At 40.8% G+C, this 27,201-nt stretch overlaps 1 protein-coding gene across 50 annotated transcripts in view; it reads left to right on the plus strand.

The window, feature by feature from the left end:
- Window positions 1-27,201, plus strand: part of LOC146820883 (uncharacterized) — a 1,936,624-nt gene that overhangs the window by 490,435 nt on the left and 1,418,988 nt on the right. For 43 of the 50 annotated variants that reach the window (XM_085611721.1, XM_085611696.1, XM_085611722.1 and 40 more), the window contains one exon: window positions 9,991-10,050. The exons of the other annotated variants lie outside the window; for them this stretch is intronic. In XM_085611721.1, the coding sequence (XP_085467847.1) occupies window positions 9,991-10,050 (60 nt within the window). The remainder of the gene's footprint in view (window positions 1-9,990; window positions 10,051-27,201) is intronic. 50 annotated transcript variants of the gene reach the window in all.

Raw genomic sequence — 27,201 nt, forward strand, 5'->3', positions numbered from 1 at the left:
CCTCCACCTATCTCCATCATTGGGGCTCTGCCAATAAAATGTGCAAATACTTATATCTAAATCTTATTAAAAGGAAGCAATGGTGGGACTTAGTTACTACATCCAAATAGCGTTCTATTGCGAGGTTTGTTTTCAGTAGTTGGTGGGCTCATGCCATTGGTTCCATCAACTCTCTGGCCTCTCTTTGAGTATGTAGCGTATATAAGCAGGATTTCTTGGCCCAAGATAAATCTTCCTTCAATAACTTATCTGGTGAGTTAAACAGCTTGGGACATCCTAATTGCGTTGTTAACCTTTTAACGTAGCTCAACCTACTTTCTCTGTCCATAGCTAGGCAATCATGCAAGATCTCACCATTCAATTCAAATTGAGGACTAATCCGGGTCATTATCCATTTAAGTAAGGGGGCCATTCTAATCTTTAGCCTTTGTTAGACTTTATTTCGGCCCCAAAGGCCATAAAAGCGACATGAGATGTTACAATTCACAGTTTAAAATATCTACATCAAATCACAGTTGTAAAATACAGCATACAAACAATTAACGATAGATAAAAAGGATACTTTCAGGTTAGTTACAGAAATTTTCTGCGTTTTATCCACATGGCATTAAGAAACCTGGAGACAGCAAAAACTATTGGGGGGTGGGTGTCATACTTCAGGACTCTTAGCGCTTTTTCACACTCCCTAAATCCCATGTTGTTACATATGGGCTTAACCCAGCGTTTCCTTTGTGGGTGGTATATAGGGCAGAAAAAAAAGACGTGTTTTTCGTCCTCAAGTCTATGGCTACAGGCCGGGCAGGCAGTTGTGTTGCTAGCGTCCCACCTGGAAGTAAACGATCTGAGCGGGAGGCTGCCCATTCTCAATTGGCAATACAAAATCCTGGCAGCCGGAGGTGAAATCAAATCTAAAAATTCCTCACTCCTATAGTTATCTTTGATTTGGAGGAACTCAACAGTCAGCCTACCGATATCGGAGCACTCATGCAGACGCAGGAGGTGATGGCTTTTGAACTGGTTGGCCAATTTCGTTTTTGATAAGGATAATCAAATCTGAAGCAAAACCAATACCAGTTTCCTGGTGAATAATATAGGAAGGTGTTGATTGTAGAACTGATAGCAGATTTCTCAAAAATGAAATTTCCACTGTTTGCCATCCTTAACTTCCTTATATCCCCAGATTTCCGAGCCGTAATTTGAGATAGCAATGCATATTGCTCTGTATATGTTTAACATAGCTTGCACCGGCTTCGCCCCTAACCCACACGGGAAATCGAGAACCGCTACTGTTGATCTTGCCATAGCATTTCATTTGGCTTTCTTTTGTGGAGCACATGTACCCCTACCATCGAATAGAACACCTACGTACGAAAATGTAGTTAGCATAGATATTTTCTTTCCTTCACAATCTTGCATTTAGATTTTTTTAGGTCTAGAACCCATAATCATTGTGTGAGATTTAGAAAAATGTACATTTAAATCCAGCGATCTCATAAAATCTGCAAAGGAACTTAGGAGACAACGTAGGCCGACCGCTGTTAGTGCTAATAAGGTGGAATCATCTGCATATAAAAGCGCTGGTATCAGCCGCTCCCCCACTCGTGGAATGTCTTTGCTGGCTGCACCCAGAACTGAGTCTTAATTATTAATATATAGGGTGAACAATAGGGGAGCTAAAATGCATCCCTGTCTAACTCCTCTAATGATGCGTATTCCCTACGTATGGTTGCCCTATTGGTCAAATCTTACTGTGGCAGTGAGGTCCCTATGCCGATTGGACAAACAATTTACAGTGTTACGATCCATGCCCAGTTCAAGTAATAGAACCCATAATTTGGATCTGTTTACTCGGTCAAAGGTCGAGGACAGATCCATAAAGGTCAGGTGTAGTGTCCCTTTTTTGGCAATGGTGTATTTCCCTGCTAACAAATGCAGGTTGAGGCACTGGTCCGTGGGATCCCTACCTTTCCTAAAACCATACTGCAGGTTTGATAGTACATTACACTCATCAAGCCTGTCTGTCAGTTTACTGAGGATCACTCTTTGTAACAATTTAACTGCTGAATCAATCAGCGATATTCGCCTGTAACATTGTGTGTCTCCTCTCTGCCCCTTTTGAAAAACTGGGACAATAATTGACTGGGACCAGGATCTCGGCAGACCATACTGACAAGCCATGTTAAATACATGTGATATTATGGTTCAAAATACAATCACATTTAGCTTAAAAAGGTCAGCCGGAACGCCGTCCGGTCTGGAAGCTTTGCTACTTGTCATTTGTGCAATAGCCACGTCTACTTCCTTTTCTGTGAAAGCCAGACTGGAAGCCTCTACTGTGGGCCATGTGCCTAAGACTCCCTGATCATCCTATCCTGGGCACCATATATATGTTTAAAGTGGCTAAACCACTGCTCCTCAGGTATAATATAGTCCAATGAACTACCACTAACGCCAGAGAAGAATTTATTAACAATTTCCCAAAACTTGGCACTATTCTTGATGATGTCCACAGACAGTAAATCATTCCAGGCATCATGTTTAATTTCCGTTTTACGTGTGCATATGGCCTGCCTATATGTTTTCCTGAGTGCAGCTAATAACATTTTGTCTTGAGGTTTTTACCTAAATGCGGAGATTAGCTTTTGGTGAGCAACTGATCAGTTATGATCAAACCACCTCTCTCCACTATTTATGAATTATCTATTAGGATATGTGAGAGTTATGGCCACCTGTTTGCAGATCCTATCATAAGCTGTAAGAATTTCTGCTTCCCTTTTCATGCCATCTAGGTAGAGATCAATCTCATTCCCAACGGTATCTAATAGATCATTTATAAAATGATCTGGGACTACCTTACACCATTTAAGCCTGCGGCCATTATCCTTTGCCTTTAAGTTTGGGACAGTAACGATTTCCCTCAGTTTGGGAGTGACCCTAATGCCTCCCACTAATCTGAGATGTATAGGATTATGATAACAGAAGTGTAACCGTTGGGCAGCATAGATTATTACCAGGGGTAACATGGCTGTATTGATGAAGATGTAATCAATTGTGGAGTTCACACTCCTACCCTAAAAGGAGGGGATACCAACCTCAGCACTCATGTAGTTAGGGTATAATAGGCAGAATTTCACTACAGTGTCCTCTAAAAATCCGCCTTGTTTCGTGTGTTCGAAATGTGTCACTGAATGAATACCGGGGCCAAGATTGTCAGTGACATGGCAGTTCCTTGTACACAAGTGTATATTAAAATCTCCTAGAATAAAAACCGAATAAGGTGTAGTTTGCTTTTCCCTCAATGACTCTAGAAAGTGATTCAAACTGCATAAATGTTCATTCACAGAGGTTTTTTCAAATGAGTTATAAAAGTTAACAAGTACTTTAGGTGCATTATTAGGCATAATCTGAACCACAAACCAATTACAGGACCCAGAATCCAATTTACAATGGTTACCTAAGACATTTGAGGACATTTGGGTTACTAAACCACCCTTTGCCCTACCAGCTGCGGAAGACCTTGCGGGCTCAGAATAAGTTGTATCGCCATCAATCCTAAGGGTATTAGCAATTTCCCAAGTCTATTGAAACTCAACCATATCATACTCCCTTAACATATCTAGCCACCTTGAGTCATCTTTTTTGTTTCTTACACCCGCTATGTTTCAGCTGAGTACCTTGGAGTATTTGTTTGTTCAGGGTTTCTCCCCCATTATGGGGCAAGTAGTAAAAATGCTAGAGTTGACCATGTGCTGTCTTTGCTTAGGGGAGGAATTTATAAGTCAGTCGTTAACATCTAGCTGACTCAATGGGGAATATCTATTTGTAAGTTCAATTTTGTTTTCTACTGCCCTCTCTCTGATAGCTGAGTTTGGGTAACATGTAGATGGGGTGGAGGAGCACAAGAAAAGGAGAAAACCATCACTGTTCTTAAATCTTATACCTGACCCATTTCCAACTAACCCTGAAGATTGTCTCAACAAAGCTTTGGGTTATTTGGCCTGACTCTCCAATTCTGGGGGATAGAAATAACCAAGAACAATTGCTGTAATACCACCCGGGCATTGATTACGACTTTCTTGGAATAGCCAGCCAGCTACATTAATCTGTTTAAAATTGATGATCCAATCACCCTCTCCTGATTTAGAACACCGACCGTCTCATCCCACTTGTCTAGCCATTATGATGTGTGAAGATGCTCTAGTCCCCCCATCCAAAAGTTTTTTACACCAGAAGTTTGCTTTATGAATGAGCTCTTCTGTGGTTTTGGTGGTGTTATATTTGAGATGGGGTACCCCTATTAGTACTGCTACCAAAGAGGTAGCCTCATATGGCAAATGCAGCCTACATCTATTACCAGACCAAAGTATGGGTGATTTACTGGGCTCTATCTGGGATGGATTTTCTAACAGTAGGTGGGACCCCAGGTAATTTGGATCGGTGACCGTCTGTCTAGTTTCTATGTTTTTCCCCAAAGTATCCTTATCAGGCTTAGATGCCCCAGGGTTTAGGGTATTTTATCGTTCTTCCCTCGCAGACACCACCTTTTGTGTGTGTTGGGTATTTTGGATGCTATTAGGAATGTTATACGTAACATTCTTGTCCTTAATCCTGGCGCTAGAGTCCACAAAATCTGCCAATTGTGTCACTTTTCGTGACAATTTCTCCATCATTCCCTCTAGCACAGACTTAACATGTGTGACTAAGTCGTCCCGAAATGTCCCAAAGAATGTTACCAGGCGTGATTGAATGAGGGCTCCCACAGTTGTATTGAGGTGGAAAAACAAACGATCTTCCTGGGCCAAAGTTGTTTCACCCCCCTCCTGAGTTGGAAGTTTGGCTCTGACACTACCCAACTTTGTGCCACTTTTCCTCCTTTTTTTTATTAGGGGCCATGTTCAAAATAGGGGATGTATTCCTGGCAAAACAACCCCCTTCTTTGATCAGCGGATCCTGTGATAAAGTCAAGGCACTTAGCTTGACCTGTGTGGGAGCGCTCTCCTCAGCAACTATGTCAGTGTCCCAGGCCTAGCTGCTCCTCTACATTATGGATATGGTCTGTTATTGGCCCTACTGCTGTTGTCAGATAAGATATGATGAAAGCACAGTTACACGGTACTTTTGCCTTCGCTTTGTCCAAATCAGTACTAAATGGAGTTTTGTGCTTACCCATGATGACTTTTGGATGAAAGAGGGATAGCCCAGCCCAGCCTCTGTCCGGTGTTGATGGGTGCAGACAGGCCTGCTCTTAGACTGGCCTTTGCCTGGGCATGGCCCAGGCATGTCCACATGCTGAGGGAGGCTCCGAGCCCTCTTATGCACCTCCGGGCACAAACAGGAAGTCATGTTGGTGGTGCTCGGCCACAAGCGGTGCCAGGATATGAAGTCCCCGGTGTCCGGTGCCTCAGTTGGGCTTTCCCGCATTGTAGGAGGCCCGAGCCCTCTTATGCGCCTCTGGGCGCAAATAGAAAGTCAAGTTGGCGGCGCTTGGCCAGAAGTGGAGCCGGGATTTGGTGTCCCCATGTCCGGTGCCTCAGTTGTGCTTTTCCAAAATACAATAAATCACAGCTATTGTAGACATATAATTACTACTCCATACTCTGATATATAGCTAAATTATTGCCATGTCCCCAATTTTCAAAACAATCGATTAACACAAGAGTATTATCTTCATTTGATTGTTAAAAACACTTTAGAACTTAACATATTCTAAAGGGTCCTAAGAAACCACTGATAATGTTTTTCTACTTGAGATTTACAAATGTACAAATAACTCTTCATCTATATTTATCCCTCTGGAGGTAGGCGCTCTGCCTCAATTATTTATCTAGACTACATTCTTTATAAAGCTTGTGTTCTATCCCACTCCTGGGATTTTGGAATGAAATCTATTGCCAAAAAAGTTCAGTGTATTTCAAACATTGTAATATGATTGACCAAAGTGTTGTGCTGTGCTGTAATTTAATTTAAGTCCCGGTCAGTTATGGCTCTTATATGCTTGAATATGCATGCATTCACTGGGAAAGTAGTGCTTCCCACATATAATGTCATATGTGGGTACACTATTACATTCACAACAAACTCCGTTTTACTTATAATGTGCTTGTTAATCTTACTTTTTTTGGTTTAGTGTAGATTGTTTTCCTTTTCTTTGGTACTATTTACAGGCTTTACAATGGCTACCTCTGTAAAACCCTGGTGGGATATTAAACTAGGTAGATGGTTGTGTACTGATCTGTCTTTCAATGAAGAACATATGCTATAAGTTATGAATGTATTGGTCCCAACCACTCTTTTCAGTACTCATAATTTTTAAGAATACCACAATGTTTTTGTAATATCTCTCTAAATGTGATTTCCTGTACTATATGAGGTAATGAATCGCATAGGTTCTGCTGTTCCTTGTGACTCATTATTCTGGATATGATTCCTTTCATACAATAAGGCATCTATGTTCTGCTCGTCCACTTTATTTGACGGTTGCCAGAGCATTTTATTTGAATAGGCGCTGCACCTGAACCTATCCACCATTTCATTCCATACTTGTGTATCGGCCTCATGAGAACTACAATTATGTTTTGTTCTTAAGAATTCACCCTAAGGTATACACCAGCGGAAGTTAGGAGGATGGTTGGTCCCTGCATGTAGTATTGAGTTACCAGTAGTGCCATTTGAACTGCACAATAAGTCCATAGTGCATGACTTGCACTTTCCCTGAGTGGCTTCCAGACACCAGGAATCAATTGGCAGTACAACCTGTGACGTTGTGCAACTTAAATGTCATACTCACAATATTGGTGGGACAAAATATTGAGGACAAAGTATTGAAAAAATATCGACAGGCAAGTAAGTCTTGATTTTCTATACATAACTATACACACATGTACCTAGGCAGTACACATATTTTAAAGGCACATAGATGTTGGATAGTAAATCCATACTTACCTTTATGTACTTTCTTTTTCAATATTTTGTTACTCAATATTCTTTTACGGACATTGTTGGTGTCAATATTCAGTAATACAACCATCCAGGACTGCAGTTGATCGCCTATATTGCACAATGCAGTCCTCATAATATTACCATTTAGAGACATGGGCCGCAATGCAATTATTAATAATTGACATCACAGCCAGCCAGTGATTCACACAACAATGGCCTGTGTAAGGAATATTCATGAGGAGTGCCTGATGCTTGACCAAAACCAGGGAAGGAGTTCAGCACTGACAAACCAAGGTGTAGATTGAAAAACAAGGTGTAGATTGAAATTAAATACTCCATTCTAAGAGCTGTTAATGTGGTCCTTCTCTTTGGCTTATTTGCCACAGTTCTTCTCCTAATTTAACATGATTACATTTGCCTTATACAATCTCCTAATATAGCCTAATAAAAGTCCTTTTTGTAGCTTAAGTGAAGTCTACTGAATGCAAGACGTTTATACATACTCAGGCTAAAATTTCCTTGTTACTAATAATGAAAGTGGGTTTCAGTATTCAAGTTCTTGCCAATGACTTAAAGTGGGCATGCTTTCAAAAACATGATGTTTTCTAGTAAACATGTGGTTCAAATATGTTTACCCATTTCAGTATGAATGTACATGGATTGTTCTCGTGTGGCCTCTGACTGCTTCTGCTATAAAGACCGATTTAATTGGAAAACCAGAAGTCTAGAAGAGCCCCCATCTATGGACTTCTTTAAGAGAGCTCTGGAAATCCTGATGGAAGATGAGGCAGAGTTACCAGCTCCAACAAGAATTGCAATGCTAATGAAAATACCACAGACCTGCCATCCTCCATCCGGCAATTTCATTTACTTTAAGAAGCCAAAATCTGCCGGGGGAAACATTGAGGGCAAACAAGCAATTACCTGGGGAATCAGATGCAGAATTACTCTGGTAATTCCTAATTTCTCTGGAGCTTCTCAGGGTTTAAACTGTAATCCCTGTGAATACCACAGCTCGCGAGCTAACGGGCCCTTTGATATCGATAAGCCCTCACAGGCTTGCAAGTTCACTCCTTTCTTCATGGCCATACAATGCATCATCCCCTCTTCAAATCATTCAGGGGACAACAGTTAATGGTGCATAAAGGCAGCCGTTTATTTTCAAAACGTGGATCATGCATTTTGCAGCTTACTGGTTAGTCATTCGAGACTCACATTTGTTTATTACATATAACACTTATCAATCAAAACATTGTCCCAATGGTTTTACCTCTATTTCTGGCTGACAGCACTGACCCTGTGCGATGGCCCCTTTTGCAGGGGTCTTGGGTTTTGCGGGTTCTAGGCTTTCCTTGCTACTGACCTTGTGGGTGGTCATCAGACCCGGCCTGGGCAGAAAGTGCTGTTCCTCTTACCTGGACCCTTGCTGACCACTCGCCTGCTCCTCATGTCCCTTGCCGTGTCACATCCCAAGGACAATGTCTGAGCAGCTCTTCTATTCTGGCTGCTGTGTGCTGTCACCTGCTCCCCGTGTCCCTGCTATGAGCCATCCCATGGACACTGTTTGGGCAGCTTTTCTACCTGGCTTACTCTTTCCTCTGGGCATCTTTCTGTGCTGCCTCCACTTCGCCCTTCTCCACTGTCCTTACGGCTGTGATGATCCAATTTTTTTGGTGTGAGTGGGTAGGTTCCAAGGCGATGGTCAGTTGTGGCCAAGGGGGCCTGTGCCTGTTTTTGACCTCCTTGTTTGCCCCACCCTCCTTCTACCATTGAGTGGTTTTTAAAAGATGTGCCCCTATTGACGCGCATCTTTTTTCGTGGGCCTTGCCCATTGTACTTTCGGTGTTCCCGCAGCCAGGAAGAGTTTCCTGTGGGCCCCATATCTGTTCTGGCTTTGCCACCCCAGCCCGCATCACAACTCCGAGGGTGCTGAATATGCACCCCTTTTCGCTCTTGAGCATCCATAGTGATGTTCTAAGGGCCTGATGTATGACCCTACCAAATTGCAAGATGCAAATTGTGTTGTTTTGCGACTCGCAAATAGGAATGTAAAACAGTGTCTCAGACACTGCCTCATTAATATTCATGAGGCAGGTGCAATTTGCGACCCCGTTAGGAATGGCTAGCACTCCCAGGGATGGTGCCTGCTGGGGTCAGCACACCACCAGGTCTGTGACTGCTTTTTAAATAAAACAGTTGTTATTAAAAAAATGCAGTCCGTTTTCCTTAACGGAAAATGGGATGCATTAAAAAAAAAGAAAAATGAAACGTAACTGTTTCATTTTTTAAGAGTAGGCAGTGGTCTGTGGGACCACTTCCTGCTCTTAAAATTTATTTTGAATGCCAGTCACAAAGCGTAAGTGGTCTCCTGGGGATAACTTCCTGTTTGCAAGCGGCTTACCACCTACTTCAATAGGGTTTGTACATGGGGCAGACCTATTTTGCGGTTGCAAATGGGCCGATTCCCCATTTACGACTGTAAAAAAGGGTCATACATCTGGCTCTAAATCTAAAAAGAATGAAACAATATTAATATGACATCGCTGTCAAGAAGGACAGTTGCGAATTATCACCAGAAGTCTGAAAGGAACATGTTTTCAGAACTCTACAAACACTGAAACATCTTTAATTCAGTTTAAGTTAACATGTATGTTTTTTTTTAAAAACATTATAAATCGATCATACTTTCTTTAAAATGTTATATCTTTTTTGAGCACATAACTCCATTTCATAAATATCTATATGAATAAAAAGCAAAAGTATGCCACATATGCTACTATATCAGCATTTAGTAAACTTCTTGTTGTTTCCAACGGAAGAATGTAGAGGCCACACTCCCTTGTCCTCTAAAAACTTGCACATTTGCAGAGTAAGGGACTTTTACCTATGTTTTTAAAATACGTTTGCGTATTAAATATGCTTTAGAGTAAACGTGAAGCTTATTTTGATCTATGAAACACACATAGCGAGTGTGCGTCTTTGCTTTTGTAAAGGGTATGTCTGCATTTTCCATAATTTCTTCTTTGCTCTCTTTTCTTTCTGATCCATTAGATCAATTTCAGTTCTGTCGCTATGTGGTTGACATGTATACACATGGGAATTTTGACTCAGGTATTTCCAAAATAATTGTATTCTGAGCTAACAGAACCTGCTTTTCTAAGACAGTCTGCTTCATCGCTCCGCTAAAACGCTGTTTAGGTCTAAAAATCAAAATAGCTGTGTATTTTTCCTTGCTGTGTAATCAAAGCATACCATAGCACTAATAGCTATACAAGTAGCGCTTTTAGATTTTGCGCCTTTGCAGCTGATATACCAAGAATGGTTGTTTAAGTTGCCTCAAAATACAGGAAATCTTGGCTTAAATTTGCCTGCCAAAGTGTTTAATAACAATTAATTTTACTCTTTATTCCCTTGCACTAAAAACAGTTTTGCACGCTGCATTCTGACCCTTTATGATATATTTTTTTACTACCACTTTGTACTTGTTGCTTCATCTCTAGATAAGCAATTATTCAGATTTCTTGTTAAAAAAAAAACAATTAAATTTGTCAATATCAGAGAGATGGCCTCTAGGGCCATCAGTAGGGATAACCCAGTACAAAAGGAGTGGTAAAACTGAACCCATTATTGGCTGACGTAACAACCTAAATTAACTGCACCTTTCAATGGTCAGGACGAGTTGAACCTCTAGATTGAGTAATAACATGTGGAAATCAGTATTACCGCATTGACTGCTTTGATTTCCACATGAGGATCTTGAACTCTAGTGGTGGATGCAACAATAGGTCTCCAAAAGTGGATGTAAATTGTGCACTAACTTTTTGTGATCCATCTCTGATTTTGTGATACAACCTATGGACTTATGTGCAAAATATCCAGTTGCAAGAAGTAGTACAACAACTTGCCTGATTAATATTAGGAAGGTCAACATTTGCGTCCCTCTGCGATTGGCTACAGCTACAGGAATGGTGAACCATGGTGTGCAAGGAACAGCTGACCGCAGGAAACCCTTTTTTTTGCTAGCTGCTCATGTTCCATGTTCCTTAAGGGGACCAATGCTGGGTTAAAAAAATATCAAACACAGTGAGACTCACCCCTGTGTAGGTCAGTGTTTCCATGGAAAGAGTGCTTTTTGTTTGATAATAACTTTGGCACCATTTAACGAATCCCCTCAACTCTTTGCAAAACAAAGGTCATCCAATTCAACTCCTTCCTGGAAAGTTTCAGGGTGATCTCTCAAGAGAAAATGGGAAGAGGAGGTTTCTCTATGCAATTTGCTATAAAGCTGACCAGAACTACACCAACTTTGTCCAAAAAAAGCTAGCCCTTTACTCAGAAGACTTGCTTTTTGTGATTAGGTGTAAACTTCTTCAGCTGTTTATGATAAAATGTTAGAGATAACTGCATGGTTGGTCCTGCGGGACTACTACATTACTCCGTTGGTACAGTAAGTTAGACAAATAGAGTGATCTGATTGATTAGCAGGGCACGTTACTTAGGTTTGGTCTGGTAACACCATCTGCAAGTGAGTAGATCTGAAATGGCCCCCCGAGTCACAGCCCTCACTCCTCATGTTTGTTTTCAATTATTTCATGGCTCTTCATTCACCGTTTAGTAAAGTACTGTTTATTGCTGGTCAAATTGGCATTACAGGCCAGCGGCTCACCTGACCCTTTTCCCAGGAGCGTCTTTTCCCTAGTTATTTATCACAGTATTTCTTCTAGTATTTGCAAGGTCGGTTTTCACTTTGTTATACCTGCACTTATGATACCCTGATCCCTTCAAAGATTTATGGTCATGGCAGATTTATAAATTTTCCTCAGCTACATCACAAATACATTGTGTCTCATTGCTTTGAAATTCCACTATAATGCAATATTCCTTTTGCTATTGCCGTACTTTTTTGCCTCAGAGCTATAGTGTTGATCTTGTCAGCATTTAAATATGGTTTCCCATTTAGGCTCACGTATGTGAGGTCTAAATGATTTTGTGTCCTAATCCTTCTTTTATGTTTGAAGCTTGGTCAATGCCCAGGGTGGCTGTCACCTCCAATGGTGATTTAAGGCACATCTGTCTTGTTGAACCTTTTTCTAGGTGCCCACGGTCCATTACCAACATGTACAGCAAGCAAGCTTTTTCATGCAAAAGAGTGGGAACATCCTTCACACCGCAGTCAGTACCACGATGTGCCTTTACACCGCAGTCACTACCCGACTGTGGCGTTACCACGCGTTTCTATACCACGCAAGTCATTATAATACATTGCTTTAGGGGACACATTGTTGGACTGGTGTTAGATTTTAAGTCCAACACCTTCCCTAATGATACACTGACTGGAGTTGGAAAAGTAATTTATACTATTGAAATGCTCAGTGCCCTCGGGGAGGGCACTCGGCATGGTAAAGGAACCAGTGGTAATGTCACACTCGGGGGAATTGACTGGGGTGTAAAGGCATGCATGGTAAATGCATGTGGAGTTCGTCATACATCTGTGAAAGAGTAGCCTTGAACATTTTTGAGTCAGGAAATACAATTCACAAATGTTTTACAGGAGTTCAACCCCAAACCTCTGACTATTTCAAATTTGAAAGCATAGTTCTGAAACTTGATTGAGACTCATAAATGGCATAAATCTGCACCTATGTGAGGGCATCGCTTTATGGGCTCAGATTTACAATTGTTTTCCAAACACAAGCCCTTACAGTTATTTGCCAATATAATATCTATCTTATCCCTTTCTAATTGATTAACTGATCTGAATACCAATGTTATTATTCATGGTCACACAGCAAAACAATTATTACAGTCTCTCCAGCATCCCTTCTCCATGAGATTTGGGCAGATTTGTTGTCTTTTTTGTTTGTCCTCATATGCCACTGCTGAATAAATGTGTAAAGGAAATCTTCCTCACCCTTATATTTGCAAATTTGGCTTAATCACAGGACTGAAAGAAGTCAGAGTTGTTAACTGAGTCAATTATTTTTTGCTATAGAAAAAACACCTACTTAAGCCAAATGAAATCCTTAAAGCTTAACTCAAGATCATTCAAATGTTGTCTTGCTGTCAACATTCCTCCAAGAACTTACGCACAAACAAATGCAACCAAATTTGAATTTGAGAGTGTTAACTTCCATGAGGCAGTGTGTCCCAATATAAGGTGCAAATCAGCACAACAAGTGTACAGTCAAATAAGAAAGAACTGTCTTAATAAGTGAATTCTATGGTGGAATGAGAAATGTATTAAGATTTGTTAATAAAATGTAAAAGATACAATATAGGATTATTAAAATGCTGATCCAGCAAGTCTCAAATAAATGCATACAAATTATTTGTCAAGTAGACTCTTAGTAATACAGAATAGTATGCAAAATCTAAAATAGACAAAGGACCACATGTACAATGCATGTTTGTGTCCGCAAATGGGCTGATTCTGCAAATCGGCCCATTTGCGAATGCAAAAGGCTTTTTGAAATGCACAAATCCCTATTTGAGATTCGGTAACCTATTGCCAAATCACAAATTGGCTTTGTGATTCGATATTTGGAATGGGCAGATGTTGGGCGTCTCCTCTTAATACCGAATTGCAGTGATATGTTTTGCAACCAAAATGCAGTTGTAAAGCATTTGCGTTACCTTCCCCTTTGTGAATGTTTGTATAAACATTTTTTAAGAGCCGGCAGTGGTCCCACAGACCACTCTTAAAAAATGAATAGAAAAAACTAGATTGGGAGTAGCAGAGAATACATTTTTTGAGAGCTCTAAGAAATCTCCCAAATTATACCCCACTAATACCGCTAAGAAGAGTTATGGGCCTTAACCTAATAACATGTAGGGTCCAACTTAGGCAGTTACTCTATTGGAGGAGGTTGAAGTATTCTCAAGATCTGGAGGATTATCCTGGAGTGCTGGAGGAGGTGGTATTATTGGATAAAAACACCAATATTTGTGTGGCTATCATATGTTCAAAGGATGTTGATACAAATTGGTCTAGGGGAATATTGGTCCTTCACGGCTTCCCTATCTCATCTATTTAAGCCCTCACCATCTAAGCACTATCCCACTACATGAATATTGATTCAGCGTCATCTGACCTAATGTCATCCAGAGGTGAAAGAATAAACTAGTTACAAAAAAAAATAAGTAACTATTGTAAATTAATGCCATACTACATGCAAGTTGAAAAACCTTGAGGAAATGTTATATTACTGAGCCCATGCTAGAGAGTCTTCTTCGAGAAAAGTGCCATTCAGAAATAAACAAACAGTACTTGCTTGAATACTTGCTGCAGAAATAATAAACAGTGAATGTGACACATACTCTTAACAAGATGATGGTGAGTCCTAGCTATCATAAGCCAGGAAAATATACGTTAACAGGTCATATTGAAATTGTTTCAGATAGTATCATATCAGTGTACAGATGCAAATTTGAGTGTAGATTACTTCTCTACACATTGTTAATGATGCACAATGTTGATTAACACCTAAAAAACTTCCACAGACGTCAAGCACTTTCTTTAGCAGACAGGAAATATTGTGTTACAATAGTCATCTGCACGCTTTCCCCATAGAGAAAACAATCTGAATTGAACTATTCACTCCATATTATATAAAAAAAATGAATAAAAGCAGAAGTGATAATATCAGGGAGATGGTATTCTGATGTATTAATCTATAACAGACCTCATTCTATTAAAAAAGACATCTGTTCGAAGGAAGCCCCACATAAAGACACAATACGCTATTGGCAATAATAAAAGCAGAAGACCGATAAAGGAGTTGGACACTTTATGATTATTTAACAAGATCCACACATCAACTACATTAAACATGGATCCTTTGTTGACAGGTCCAATAGTACTAGCTAATCCAAAGAAATGAGCATCCAAAGCATAGTTTCTCAATCGGTTTCCACAAAGAGGCTTATCCAATTGGACCTCATTCAAGTTCCGACTGTAGCAATCTCATACACCAGAGAGCTTCACATAAGGACATCCCATCTTATTCATAAAAGCAGTCAAAGTCCTTATTCACTTCTTTAGGTTCATCATACACTCAGTCACTAAAGGTTCCTAGCTTCCTGAAAACCATTCATTCCTCTCCTCAAGAAACAATGGGGCTGATTATGATATCAGTCGGAAAGCCTCCGACCTTAGGTAGGAGGCTTTCTGACCAAGATTGTTGGTTTCGCTTCCAACCGCCTAATTACAATTTAGGAGGTCGGAAGTGAAACTGGCCGGTCAAGGAGCCCATCGGCCAGTCGGAAACCGGCCTGTAATCCAAATGGACAGTGTTTCCATTGTCCAGATTACAATGCACGTTTTCCGACATGCGTTCAATGCCCGGCTTTCCGACATGGAAAGCCTATCGGAAAGCATGCTCGGGGGCTGCCCCTGGCAGGGCTCCCTTTTTTGCTGCCTCCGGTTGGGGGTCCATGTTGATCCTTGCACCATGTGGCAGCACCCTGAGGTGCCTGCCTGCAAAGCCAGAATGAGCACAAGCTTCCATTTCCCTATGGGAGCTTGTCTTATGGCCGTTTTACAGCCATAACACATGCTCCCATAGGGAAATGTGAGTATGCAACCGCACTAAGTGCGGTCGCATTGTAATTTGGCAGTCGGGACTGCCAACCGGAGGTCAGTAGGTCCCATTTCCATGATGGTGGACCACTACCTACACCTAAAAGATAAAAATAAAACTTTTCAATTTTATTTTTGTAATGAAGGTTGTTTTCCTTTAACCCCTTCGCCGCGGCACGAATTCCACCGCGGCGCTGGGGGGGTTCGGGGTCAGCGCGGCACCGCCATGCTCGTGACGGAACCACTCCGTCATGAGCCACGGGCGCGCTGTGCTCATGACGGAGTGGTTCCGTCACGACTCCGCCCACTCGCATTATTCGCCCGCACAGGCGAGGAATCAGCGCCGCGTGGGCGGAGCGGCCACAACGGCCGCAGCATGACGGAACCACTCCGTCATGAGCACACGGCGCCCGTGGTTCATGACGGAGTGGTTCCGTCATGAGCACGCAAGGGGTTAAGGAAAACGGGCTGCATTACAAAAACAATATTGCTTTATTTAAAAAGCAATCACAGACATGGTGGTTTGCTGACCCCAGCAGGCCACCATCCCTGTGATTGTAGCCATTCCCAATGGGTTGCAAATTGCGACCTTCCAAATGAATTTTGATGAGGCAGGTCCATTTGCGACTCATTGGGAACTCAGACACTTTAACACACTATTCCACATAGCTGTTTGCGCTTTCCTAATTACGAATCGCAAAAAAATTGCAATTAGGAAATTGCAAACTGACTATTTATTACTTATGGCCTCATGTGTTTTAAACAATTGCATATGCTATATTGCACCAAAGGGGCGGGGGGCTTCAAATATAATGTGTTATAGCAGCCAGAGGCTCATACACGATCAGTTGTTGATTTTTCACCACTAAAGGAAGTTGAAAAGGCCTTTGTGGTCTTTATAGGCGAAGGTGTCAGAGAGCAATACTTGAAATGGACATAGAAAAAGCTCATATTTGTCAGAACTGTCAAAGAATAAAACATCATTCATGGTTAATCAACATAATAAAGTACAATTAAGCAACCATTTAGAAGGGACAGAAAGCTATTAGTGGTGAGTCAGGGCAAGGAGAGGATTTGGCGTAATGTCTAGGGCGGTCGACCTCGAATCTGGGGAACTGAACATCCTGTGATTCTGGGCAAATCACTTATCTCCCCATGCCTAACAAACATGAATGTGTCCTCTTGCAATGCAACTGGTGCAATGTAAAGCACTCTGATACACGATGCGACTCAAGTTTGCGCTATATAAAACGCTGCAAAAAAAATGAACATTTCATATATTTTTGGAGTAAAGCATATATAGCTCCCGTTATATTACACTACCTACAGGGAGCAAAAACACTTTTCAGTCTTGACTTTTTGAGTGAAGAACTGTTCTCTTTTAAATATTTTATTGTAAAGCTTATGTCTTTAATGCTATCCGTGTAACAGAGTGTAAAACAGATGTATCAATTTTTGAGCTTGTATTAGGTGTGGGTTACAGCAATGTACCATAGTTCTGTTTGTGGTTGTTTAAGTTTTGTATTCTTATTTGGTTTGATTGTCCTCCTTTAGGCATTATTGACAGTTACAGGGATCAAAAGAGTACCCACAGAGAAGTTTAATTTCCCTTAACGTATGAGCTATTTGTTCATCAGGTTTTTGCATATGGTAAGAAGCTCACATGGCTGTGAGTGCAGAGAATCCATTGTTGATGATTGGTGGGAGCGGTGTGGCGCTGCGGCCAGGGTAGCTGACTCCAGGGCACAAGGTTCTGGGCTCAATCAATGGCAGCAGCTCAGCTCAGCACCATGTGACTCTGGGCAATAGCTCACTTGATATCCCTGCCGGCCCCCAGCACCATGAGGCCCTTGGGGGTGAGTAGTTTGTGCTTTACAAATACCAGATTTTGATTTTTGGGGCAACCTCCGAAATGAGATCTCAATTAAGAAGAAAACCGTGGTGCTCCTTGAGAAGTATTCTGGAACATATTGTACCTTCATTATCACTTTTGCTGTGGTCAAATTATAGGGCAAATGCTCACATATGAAGTTTAATACATTTTCCATTTATTATATGGGGGAAAATTCGGGGAAACCTTTTTATCTTCAATTCTAAAAAGCATATTAAGACACATTAACACCTAAAATTGTCAGGTTAATGGTTGGGGGCTTCCTGTGATACCTAGATGACCTCTTTTCGTTTGGGAAATGAGAAAACAGAGCACTTTCTCTCTGTTTGTTAGGAATATTCATTATTTGAGCATGAAAGGAACCATTTTGAGAGAGAAAAGGACCTGAAAAATGTATGGAGCCTCAAGCACTGTTTATGCAACATAGCAACACTAATGATTAGACTTTACACCCTCCAAGCCCTCCGGGTGCCTGAAGAAGGACAAACGTCAGTCTTATTTCCAAGGATTCTTTGGGTTCTTTCTCACTTTTATTAGTCACCTTTTATTCCTGTACTATCGAACAGAGATATTTTAATTTTCAGAAAATGCATGTTTTCTTTTTGGCTCAATTATTACGGATGAGTATTTCAATCGTGTCACCAAACATAATCTTTCTAACACTGGAGAGGTAATCAGACTTTCAACATCTTGACCCAGGAAAAAAGTGGTTATAAATAGCGGTTAGAGAACGAGCTGACTCTTGGAAAGGCATACATCCAGTTGAAAAAATGACAAATGTATTTATTTATTTATGTATTATAGAGTTTTATATAGCGCAAACATGACCCTTTCGGGTTACAGAGCGCTTTAGCAATAAAAGCTACGTTACAGAGACTCTGGGTAATAGAACAATGTACAATATAAGGTACATAAGTAAAGGTGAAGTGCAAACATAGAGACCTATAGGCATGGACAGAGTCCTCACTGGAGAAAGACCAGTGTCTAGATTCTAAGAGAAACGCAGAGAAGTGTTTGCAAAGGAGTGGCAAAAAATGAAATAACAATGTCCAAGCAGGAAAAAGTTGTTCATGAGGGAAGGGAGGAATATTCTTAGTGATAAAGGAATTTGTTTGCAAGTAGAGTTTTTACTTTTTTTCTGAGGATGGAAGTAAAAGGATTGCACATGACATCAGGAAGGAGAGAGTTCTGGATGTTTGGGCCAAATCCTGAGAAGGATCGGTTGTAGGTTTTCTTTTTGATACATATTTGAGGTTTAAGTAGTAGCGAACTTGTACTTCTTGGAGCCCTTTTTACACCTGATAGTGTCAGTTTCTGGGCCAGGTAAGAGAGGGTATTGTGGTGCAGTGCGTTGTGGGTCATGCAAGCAATTTTGAAGTGGATTCTAGCCTCATAGTGTAGCCAATTCAGGGATTGGTGGTCCAGGATGATATGATCACTTTTTTTGGATCCAATGATGAGCCTGACTGCAGCATTCATAGTGGCCTTAAGCAGTGCAAATATGATTTTTGGGAGGCCCACAAGTGTAGCACTGCTACAGTCTTTTGATAGTACTAGAGTCTGAACCGCTAATTTGAGGCTTGCCAAGGGGTGGTATTGTTTAAGTTTCCTTACAGCATGAAGTTTCAGATTGGCTCCTCTGGTGGAAGCACTGATGTGCTTTGTCATGGAGAGGGTAATAACTATGGATTTTGCCTTGTCAAAGAGGTATGGGCTGCAATTCAGGGCAGTGAGATGTGGGAGCCAGTCTTTAACTGTGGATAATTGCGGGCAGAGAGATCAGGAGGTATTCTGTTTTGAGGCATTGAATTTGAGGTGGTTGAGAGTAATCTAATGTTTTAGTCATGATGTTGTTGAGGGTATTGATGTCATCTGGGGAGGAGATTTTCATATATAGTTGGGTGTCATCCACACACATGGGCCAGGAGATGGGCCAGGAGATGTGTGCCAGTTTAAGGATTTCAGCATGGGGCTCCATGTATAGATTAAACAATGTCGGGGAGAGGGTAAAAACCTTGTGGTACACCCAGCGACACCTGCGTCTGATCAGAGAAACCATAGTTGATTAGAAAGTGCTGAGTTCTATTCTGAAGGAACAAGGAGAACCATTTTAGCACAGTATCGGAAAGGCCCATTCTGTGTTCTACAAGGTTAAACAGGATGTCATGATTGACCGTGAACGCCACTGACAGGTCAAGTAGGATTATTAGGCCGGATTCATTCTGGTCGAGTGAGCATAGGGCATCATCAGCAATATGGACCAGGGCCGTTTCAGTGCTATTACCTAGTCAGAAACCAGATTAAAATTGGTTGAGGCATTTGAATTGCTTTATATGATTACGGAGCTAAAAGTGGACACATTCTTCTGAGAGTTTAGCTAGAGATGGTATAGATAGTGCAGTAGATGTTTGGGTCGGACTGGTCAGAGTTGAGTTTTTTAGAATAGGAGTAACCTGTCCACTTTTGAAGCAGTCGGGGATGGAGCCTTGGGTGATTGAGGCATTGATGATTGTCATCCATAAAGGGAGTAGGAGGTGAATGAATTCATTGCAGAGTTTGGCAGGAAGCGGGTCATTGAAATGGCTGGAGTATTTCAGAGAAGTCAGAAGTTTTAAGATATAATTTTCCTCAAAAGTTTTAAAGGAACTCCAGGCGGCATTGTTTTTGGGTATGCGGGCAAGGTTTAATGAGCCTTTGCCCATGTTGAGAAGAGTGGTGAGTAAAGAGGAGACCGATGGTAGATGTTTTATAGTGTTTTAAATATCTGTGGTAATTAGAATGGTTTTCTCAGTAAAGGAGGCAAACGTTTCCAAGTCGGTAGTGTTTTGATGTCCGAGGGCAGGGGATCCCTAATGCGGGTTCTCTGATTTTTAATGATTTCAAACAGATTTGTAAGTAATAAGGAGCGTCATTCATCAGCTCTCCCTTATTGTTTGGGTGATGTGTAGGTTTTACATTGCCCATTGTGATGTGCTGAAGGCAGTACGGCTTTGAAAGGGGTCTGGTGGGATTCAGAAAGGCACGTGAGGAGGGCAGTGTCCCATCTTCTTGGAACAGGCTGGGGTAGAAAGTACTCCGTCAATTAGAGTTTCGCAGTTTGGATTTGATTTTGTGGAGTTAGAACATAATATACTACATATCTATGTTTGTTTTTGAGAGAAGATCTAAGGCAGTGGATAGCATAGACTGTAGGTACTTATAGAAACAGCTGATTCTCAATAAGGTATTGGTGGACTAGAACTTCCTTAATGCCTAATTCAACCCCAGTTTTTCCATTTATTAAATTGAGATTATCTCCAAGAAGATGGCACCCTTGGCTTTTAACTTAGCATGTTGGCACAATTGCAGAGCATTATCAAGCACTTGGATGGCAGCTATTTCTATGATATAGTGCGGGCCTAACTTATGACTTAGAAGACAACTGGAGGTTATGGTGGTCTATATGGGCCTGTAGATGCATTGTAACTGCACTCTCAATTATTCTTACAAGGAAGAGAATGTGGGTGATAGAAAGGTAAGTGCAGAAATCGTCATGGATGAAATAATGGGGCTTATAGCGATGTCAAGAACACTTCCCCACGCTATATTCTTCAGAAGCATACTCCCTACTTAGGTGTGGTGATAGTCCCATTGGTACCATATGTTTTGCAACACTGTAAATAAAACATTACATATATTTGATATCGGAAAGGCTGTGACACTTTCAGATTTGAGCTGCAGTAGTTAATATAGCAAGGCAGGGAAGAGAGGAGGAAAAGCTTTGATGGGAAGCAGACCTTTTGCCGGCCTACAAGCCACAAGGCCATCTACTAGTTCCTAGTAATGGTATTTCATCTACCATTGTTTAATTTATATCAACAATCTTCATGTGTACACAAAAGAGCAGAAGTATTTCCCACTCTGCCTGCCTCTTATGCGCCTGAATACTGTTCTCAGTTTTATTGACCGCTGGAGAGTACTTACTCATGGTTTGGCGACTGAAAAATCGCTAGTTTCCAAAACAGGAAACATCTAAAGAATTTGGTACTTGTTGAGCACGCTCTTAGACCCTTACTGTAAATTATCTCTTAATTACGATTTGGGAAGAAACAGGATGTTTCCTACCAAGTCTGAATTGTGAGTTATGCAGTATTTTCACATGCAATGTTACTGAATGCAGTATTGATGGTTGTGATACAAGGGACAAATCCACCAGGTCAAACCTCGTGGAATATGTCTCCGCAAAAACACGAGAAGCCGCCCAGACAAAGCCATTTTGAAATCACAAAATCACAGGGGCCACAAGAGCAAAAAAGCTATTTTCTATTTACTAAACTCCTGAAATGGCCAAGAAGTCATATTAACTGGACTGGAAGGGATAGAAAATGAAGGAAGAGAAAGGACAAACTTGCCATAAAGCAGAATGAATGAGAGTAGTGTAGGGCAGTGTTTCCCAAACTGTGGTCCGCGGACCCCCAGGGGTCCCTGACACATTCCTAGGGGGTCCGCAGGCAGCAGTTTTGAAAGCACTGCAAAGTATCTTGTTTAATTAGCAGTTTTCAAAGAACAATAAAAGTGTCAAGATAACACCAGTGATTAATGTCCCTGCTGGAGAGAGATGAGAGTTTTGTCCAGTGGCAGCTTTGACTTATCTAATGTAGCGCAGATGGTTAAAATGCCTAATGCAAAGAACGTGTCCCATACATTTTAAAAAACAGTATTTTATATACATAGGTCAGTGGGTTACTGCTTTTGTCAGAGAGATTCTTTTGTTCCTGTGCAGTTCATAAGTGACAATCTTAATCTAGCACAGTGACCTATAAACTGTCATCAAACAGCTGCTTGCAAACTGCAAGGTACAAGTTAGTGACTTATGTTTTTTCCCAGTCTTTCATTATCCTGATGCTGCTAAATAGGTTTATTTTGGTGGAAATACATTTTTATTGTTAAAGTCAATGCTAACCACTGTGTTATGTTCTGAATCCTGCATTTGTGCTTCTCTAGACCAACCGCTCTTTAAAAATGCCTACCAGTATGAATGACATGTGAATTCTTCACCTTGTAGTCCCCTTTGCCTTATGTAACATTTTCTATACACTGATTTACACGTATGATTCACTGTCTCTATATGTGTGTGATGTAAAATGCTCAGACATCCTACAATGGTATGAGAAATGCTATATAAAATGAAATACAGGTGACAGAGGGGCTATGGGGAGATGAGAAGCACTGTTGGAGGGTGATAGTGGGGGAATCATTGAAGACCCCCCCAGAAAGATTGTTGTATTCTGGTGCATGGTCAGGTCTTCATTTACTATTCTTTAAAAGCTAATACAATTCAATATATAATGATAAATGTGTTGTAGACTGCACCATTGTTTCCTAAATGTTTTGGGGGTAGAGCCTCCCAAAGCCCCCTTTGTAGTGGTCAGGCTCACTCACTGCACTTGGTGTGCACCGTATGGGGACTGGTCTGAAATAATTCGCCAGGGCTGCTTTGGATTTCCAGTATCGCCCTGGCAGGAGCAGGAGCCTCGTACTCCGAAATAAAACCACCAATTGAAAAGTTAGTCACGGAGATGCAGCACCAACCTTCCCATTAACTTTTTTTGTTTTCTTGCAAATGCTTTCAATATAAAATACAACAGAAGTGGCGGAGAGTGTCGTTAGCCTCCTTGGCTTAACAACACACTCCGCCACTTCAGAAACGCAGGGCTGCACCATATTTACAAGAATATGGTGCAGCCCTGCGTTTCCCCTGCGCTGGCGCTACACTTAACAGGGGAAGATTGTTTATGTACAGGAAGGTCCCCCTTCCTGCACATAAAAAAATCTTGAAATGTAATTTTGTCACTCCTATGTGTGCTGCTTAATGCAGCACATATGGAAGTTACAAAATGTATTTTTATTTTTTATTTTAAAGATTGTTGATGTGCAGGAAGGGTCACCTTCCTTAACATAAATAATCAAGGCGTTTTGCAAAAACGAAGAGAAATGAAGCATTTCTCCTTGTTTCGCCAAGTTAGGACCAGGTTTTCCCTGGTCCTAATTTTGGCGCTGCCTCCCAGTTACGCTGCCCTTGTAAATAGGGGGCCGTGTTAAAATCAATGGGTGTTGCAGGGGAAACGCCCACTGCAACACCCACTGCCCACCCCTTTCACGCTAAACATTGGTTGAAAGGGGGTCTTATTTACAAGGCAGCATTAAGCCACGTTAAGTGGCTTAAAGCTGCCTTGTAAATAAGGCAAAGCCCCTATCGCCACGGGAACATCTCAAAAAGTGATGTCCCCATGGTGATAGGGGCTTGTAAATATGCACCTAAAATCATTAGTAATTGGAGTATTTGTTTTGTGTGCACACGTGTGTTAATGTTTTTCAAATTACTGTTTTAATGTTTGAAATTTAAATCCTACAAATTGCTTGGGGGTCCCCGGCTTCCAGTGGTGACTCAATGGGGGTCCTCAGGAGTCAAAAGTTTGGGAACCACTGGTGTAGGGCATTCCCTAGAGTCAGCATACAATACCAATATTCTTGTATAAGGAACAGTGGTGGCTACCTCAGAATGGGGGTGGTGATGAAAAAAAAGGAAAATAAACCTACCTGTGAACGCCGCCACTGCCTCTCCTCTGTCCTCTTCTCTCGGCTTTGGCAGCACGGAATGGAAGCAGCCAGGCTCCCAGACTCTTCTAGCCAATCATAACGCTGCTGTTTGACCACTCAGGCATTGCCTGGGAGCCTAGGACATTTCTCCTCCCGGATGTGCAACACAGCCAGGTGGAGAGCATGCTAAGTGCTCATGACGGTTTGGCAGGCCCATAAGGGTCGGCCAAACCATCATGCGCACTTAGGGAATGCTAATCACACCTCATGCTGCTTTGGCCAGCCCAGCTCCGCCTCAACCTAACCTGGCTCCGAGTCTGCACTGAGAAATAAATTGATGATATCATCATATTATTATTATTTTTTAAAACATTTTTGCACTGCTCACAGAGCAGTGGGGCGATGCTCCTCCACCTTAGCGGAGGAGCCGTCACTGATAAGGAATGAAATAGAGGGAAGTGTCCTGGGACTAAGATTGTTAGTATTGACCAAGTCTGTGGTGGTAGCTTAATTGAAATTAACTTCTCTAGCATATTAAAATATCCTTTGCTAGGCCTCACAGATAAAGTTGTGACACCAATATCAACTTTGAGTTTGGGGGAGAGGATGGGGGAACTTGGATGAAGGGGAAACAGGAAAAGACAACTGATTTGCTGAAAGGGAAAGCAACACAAATCTGCCATGCTAATCATGGTTAAAGCACAGATGTTGTTATACAGTACACAATCTTTTTAGTCAAAGTGTTAATGTTCTCAATGGGTAATTTAAAAGGAATACAATATTGACACCTCTGCATAAACAAAACTTAAATAATTTGATGTTTCAATTTACAGACCCAATATGTGAAATGTTTTTAAAACTAAATATGGGTGGTGGATGTGTTTATCAGCTCATTTCATTGAACAATATCGAGATTCATGAACTTGATAACTAAAATGGGTCTATTTCACTTGAAGTATAAACACAGAGATGTCAATGGCCAATGGGTAATGGAAAAGTGCAAAATGAATGGCTCTACATGCTATAGATATTGAATATGTATTCCTATCCCTGGAAACATTTCTGAATAGGTTTCATGCTAAGGTAAGAACTATTTGTTAACGTCTTTTAGATTTACATTTCTTACTACTGGACTCTTAGATACTATGCTATTTTGGAAGTGGTAGCATGACGAGGCACGCCACAGAAGAGGACATTAAGTTGCCAACTTGATGTCTCAGATCCCAAGGAGAAGTATCTACAGTCCCTGAAAGAGGCCATATATTGACAATTTGAACTGATGAGGTAGGAGTCATAAACATAGAATGGTTTGGGAAGCAGTGAAAGTAATGTGGAGAGGATATTGCAGACAACATCTCATCAAGTTATTTAACGGAAGAAGGCGAAACCATAGCAGCAGCAGCATCTAAAAATGTATTCTCGCTATGACCTTTTTACCATGAAGTTAGATTCTACAGCAGGTCCACTCCACAGATTTGTCTGCCTGTGTGGAGGCTCTTTGGCTATGGTTCCTCTACTGAAAACTTTGTACCTTCAAAATGTGGACTGGGAAAAACAACAAATTATTATTGGACCATGCTTCATCCAGGTTTGACCTAGTAAAATGCCTAGACCTGTGTCTACGCCACAGCATAGACTGAACTAGGATTTTTACTTCCAATTATGTTTAATTGAATTCTTTTGTTTTATTGAATAGCTCATCATGGTTTACATCTAATAGTAATGATTTTTTATTCAAAATAATAATTTAATTTTCCAATTTTAAAGTAAATAGTTTGTCATTTTTAGGTTCTTGAATTCTTAACTGTGTTGTGGTTGTGATATTGCAACACATGTACCACACACATTCCTCTGAGGGACGTCATGGTGTTTGAGCTGCTGTAATACAGGTGAACCAGGAACCGACTTAATCGTTTAGGAGTCAGTTTGATTGTAATTTGTCAAAGCTCATTTACAACTAAATAAAGGTAGTTATCTTTCTCTTACACAGTTTAGCAATCAAGACTCCAAGTGGCACCTAACATATTGTAGACACACCGTATCCTGCTGATTATTGTTCCCCTCATGAACTGCATTTGAAGGGGCATGCTTAAAATGCACATCTTTTGAGATCCTAGGTGAAGTATACAAAGGTAGTTTCTCTGCCATTTTTTCCTAGCTTATGATTCAAAACCTTTAGAAGTCTCGTTATTGATCTGATATTCAGGAAGAGCATGTATCTGTGATTTGTAGCAATATTTCTTTGGTTTATTTATATGTCCCTAGTTTGTAGAAGTCAAGTAATTACAATAAGTTTGTCATGGAAACCCGAGGAAGGTTGTTCATAGCACGCTATGGATACTTGCTCCTGTGAATTATCATACGCATGACAGAATTTTGCAAATGTTATTTTTAAAAGGAATATCTCAATAGGGCAATGAATTTACCCATGTCTGAAAGAAATACATTACCTTTAAGCAGTTTTACCCCAATACACAGTAAAATGAAACCACAATATTCTAACTGCATACCAAATGACCCAATGCACCATCAAATGACTACAGAAAGGAGGCTGATTTTTTTGGTGTTCAGTATTTAAAATTATGGAACTCCATGAAATCAAATAAGAGAGTAAAAATAATGAAGCTGTTTGTGAGAAAATTGTTTGCATACAAAAGAACCTCACACAAAAAAGAGCTGCGATGAAGATGATGGCCAGATTCCATTTTCCATTTGTACACTAACACCTTATCAGCCAAAGGGTCCACACTGTACCTAAACCCTGGATTCCCTAAAGTAACTGCTATGAATCACACAACCCAATACAAAATCCTCTAAATTACTGACTATCTGGCCAATAAAATTACAAGTAAGGACAATAGTTAATCACTACTTGCATTGAATGTTTTTTGTGTTCTACAAGAAATTAGAAGTTTGATGAGAGGTGCTGCTTTTACACTATAAAAACACACCAGGGTTCAACAAATTATCATCTACCCAAAGAGGTTTATGGAACTTGATGATTAGTTCACCTATCTATGTGCTCAGCCTTTGTCATTTTTCCCCACACTATTGTGAATATGTTATCAAAGAGATTTCATACTTCCTAGCTTTTTAGGGATTTTAACATGATGAATAAAATAAAATGTTCTCCATTAGAACTTTCCTCTGGGTGTTTTTACATTCAGTCTGGTGTTCAATATGTGTTGGGTCAGTGCACTACTATAATGGCAAA

This window comes from Triturus cristatus, chromosome 6, assembly GCF_964204655.1.
Source record: "Triturus cristatus chromosome 6, aTriCri1.1, whole genome shotgun sequence".
Classification (NCBI taxonomy): domain Eukaryota; kingdom Metazoa; phylum Chordata; class Amphibia; order Caudata; family Salamandridae; genus Triturus; species Triturus cristatus.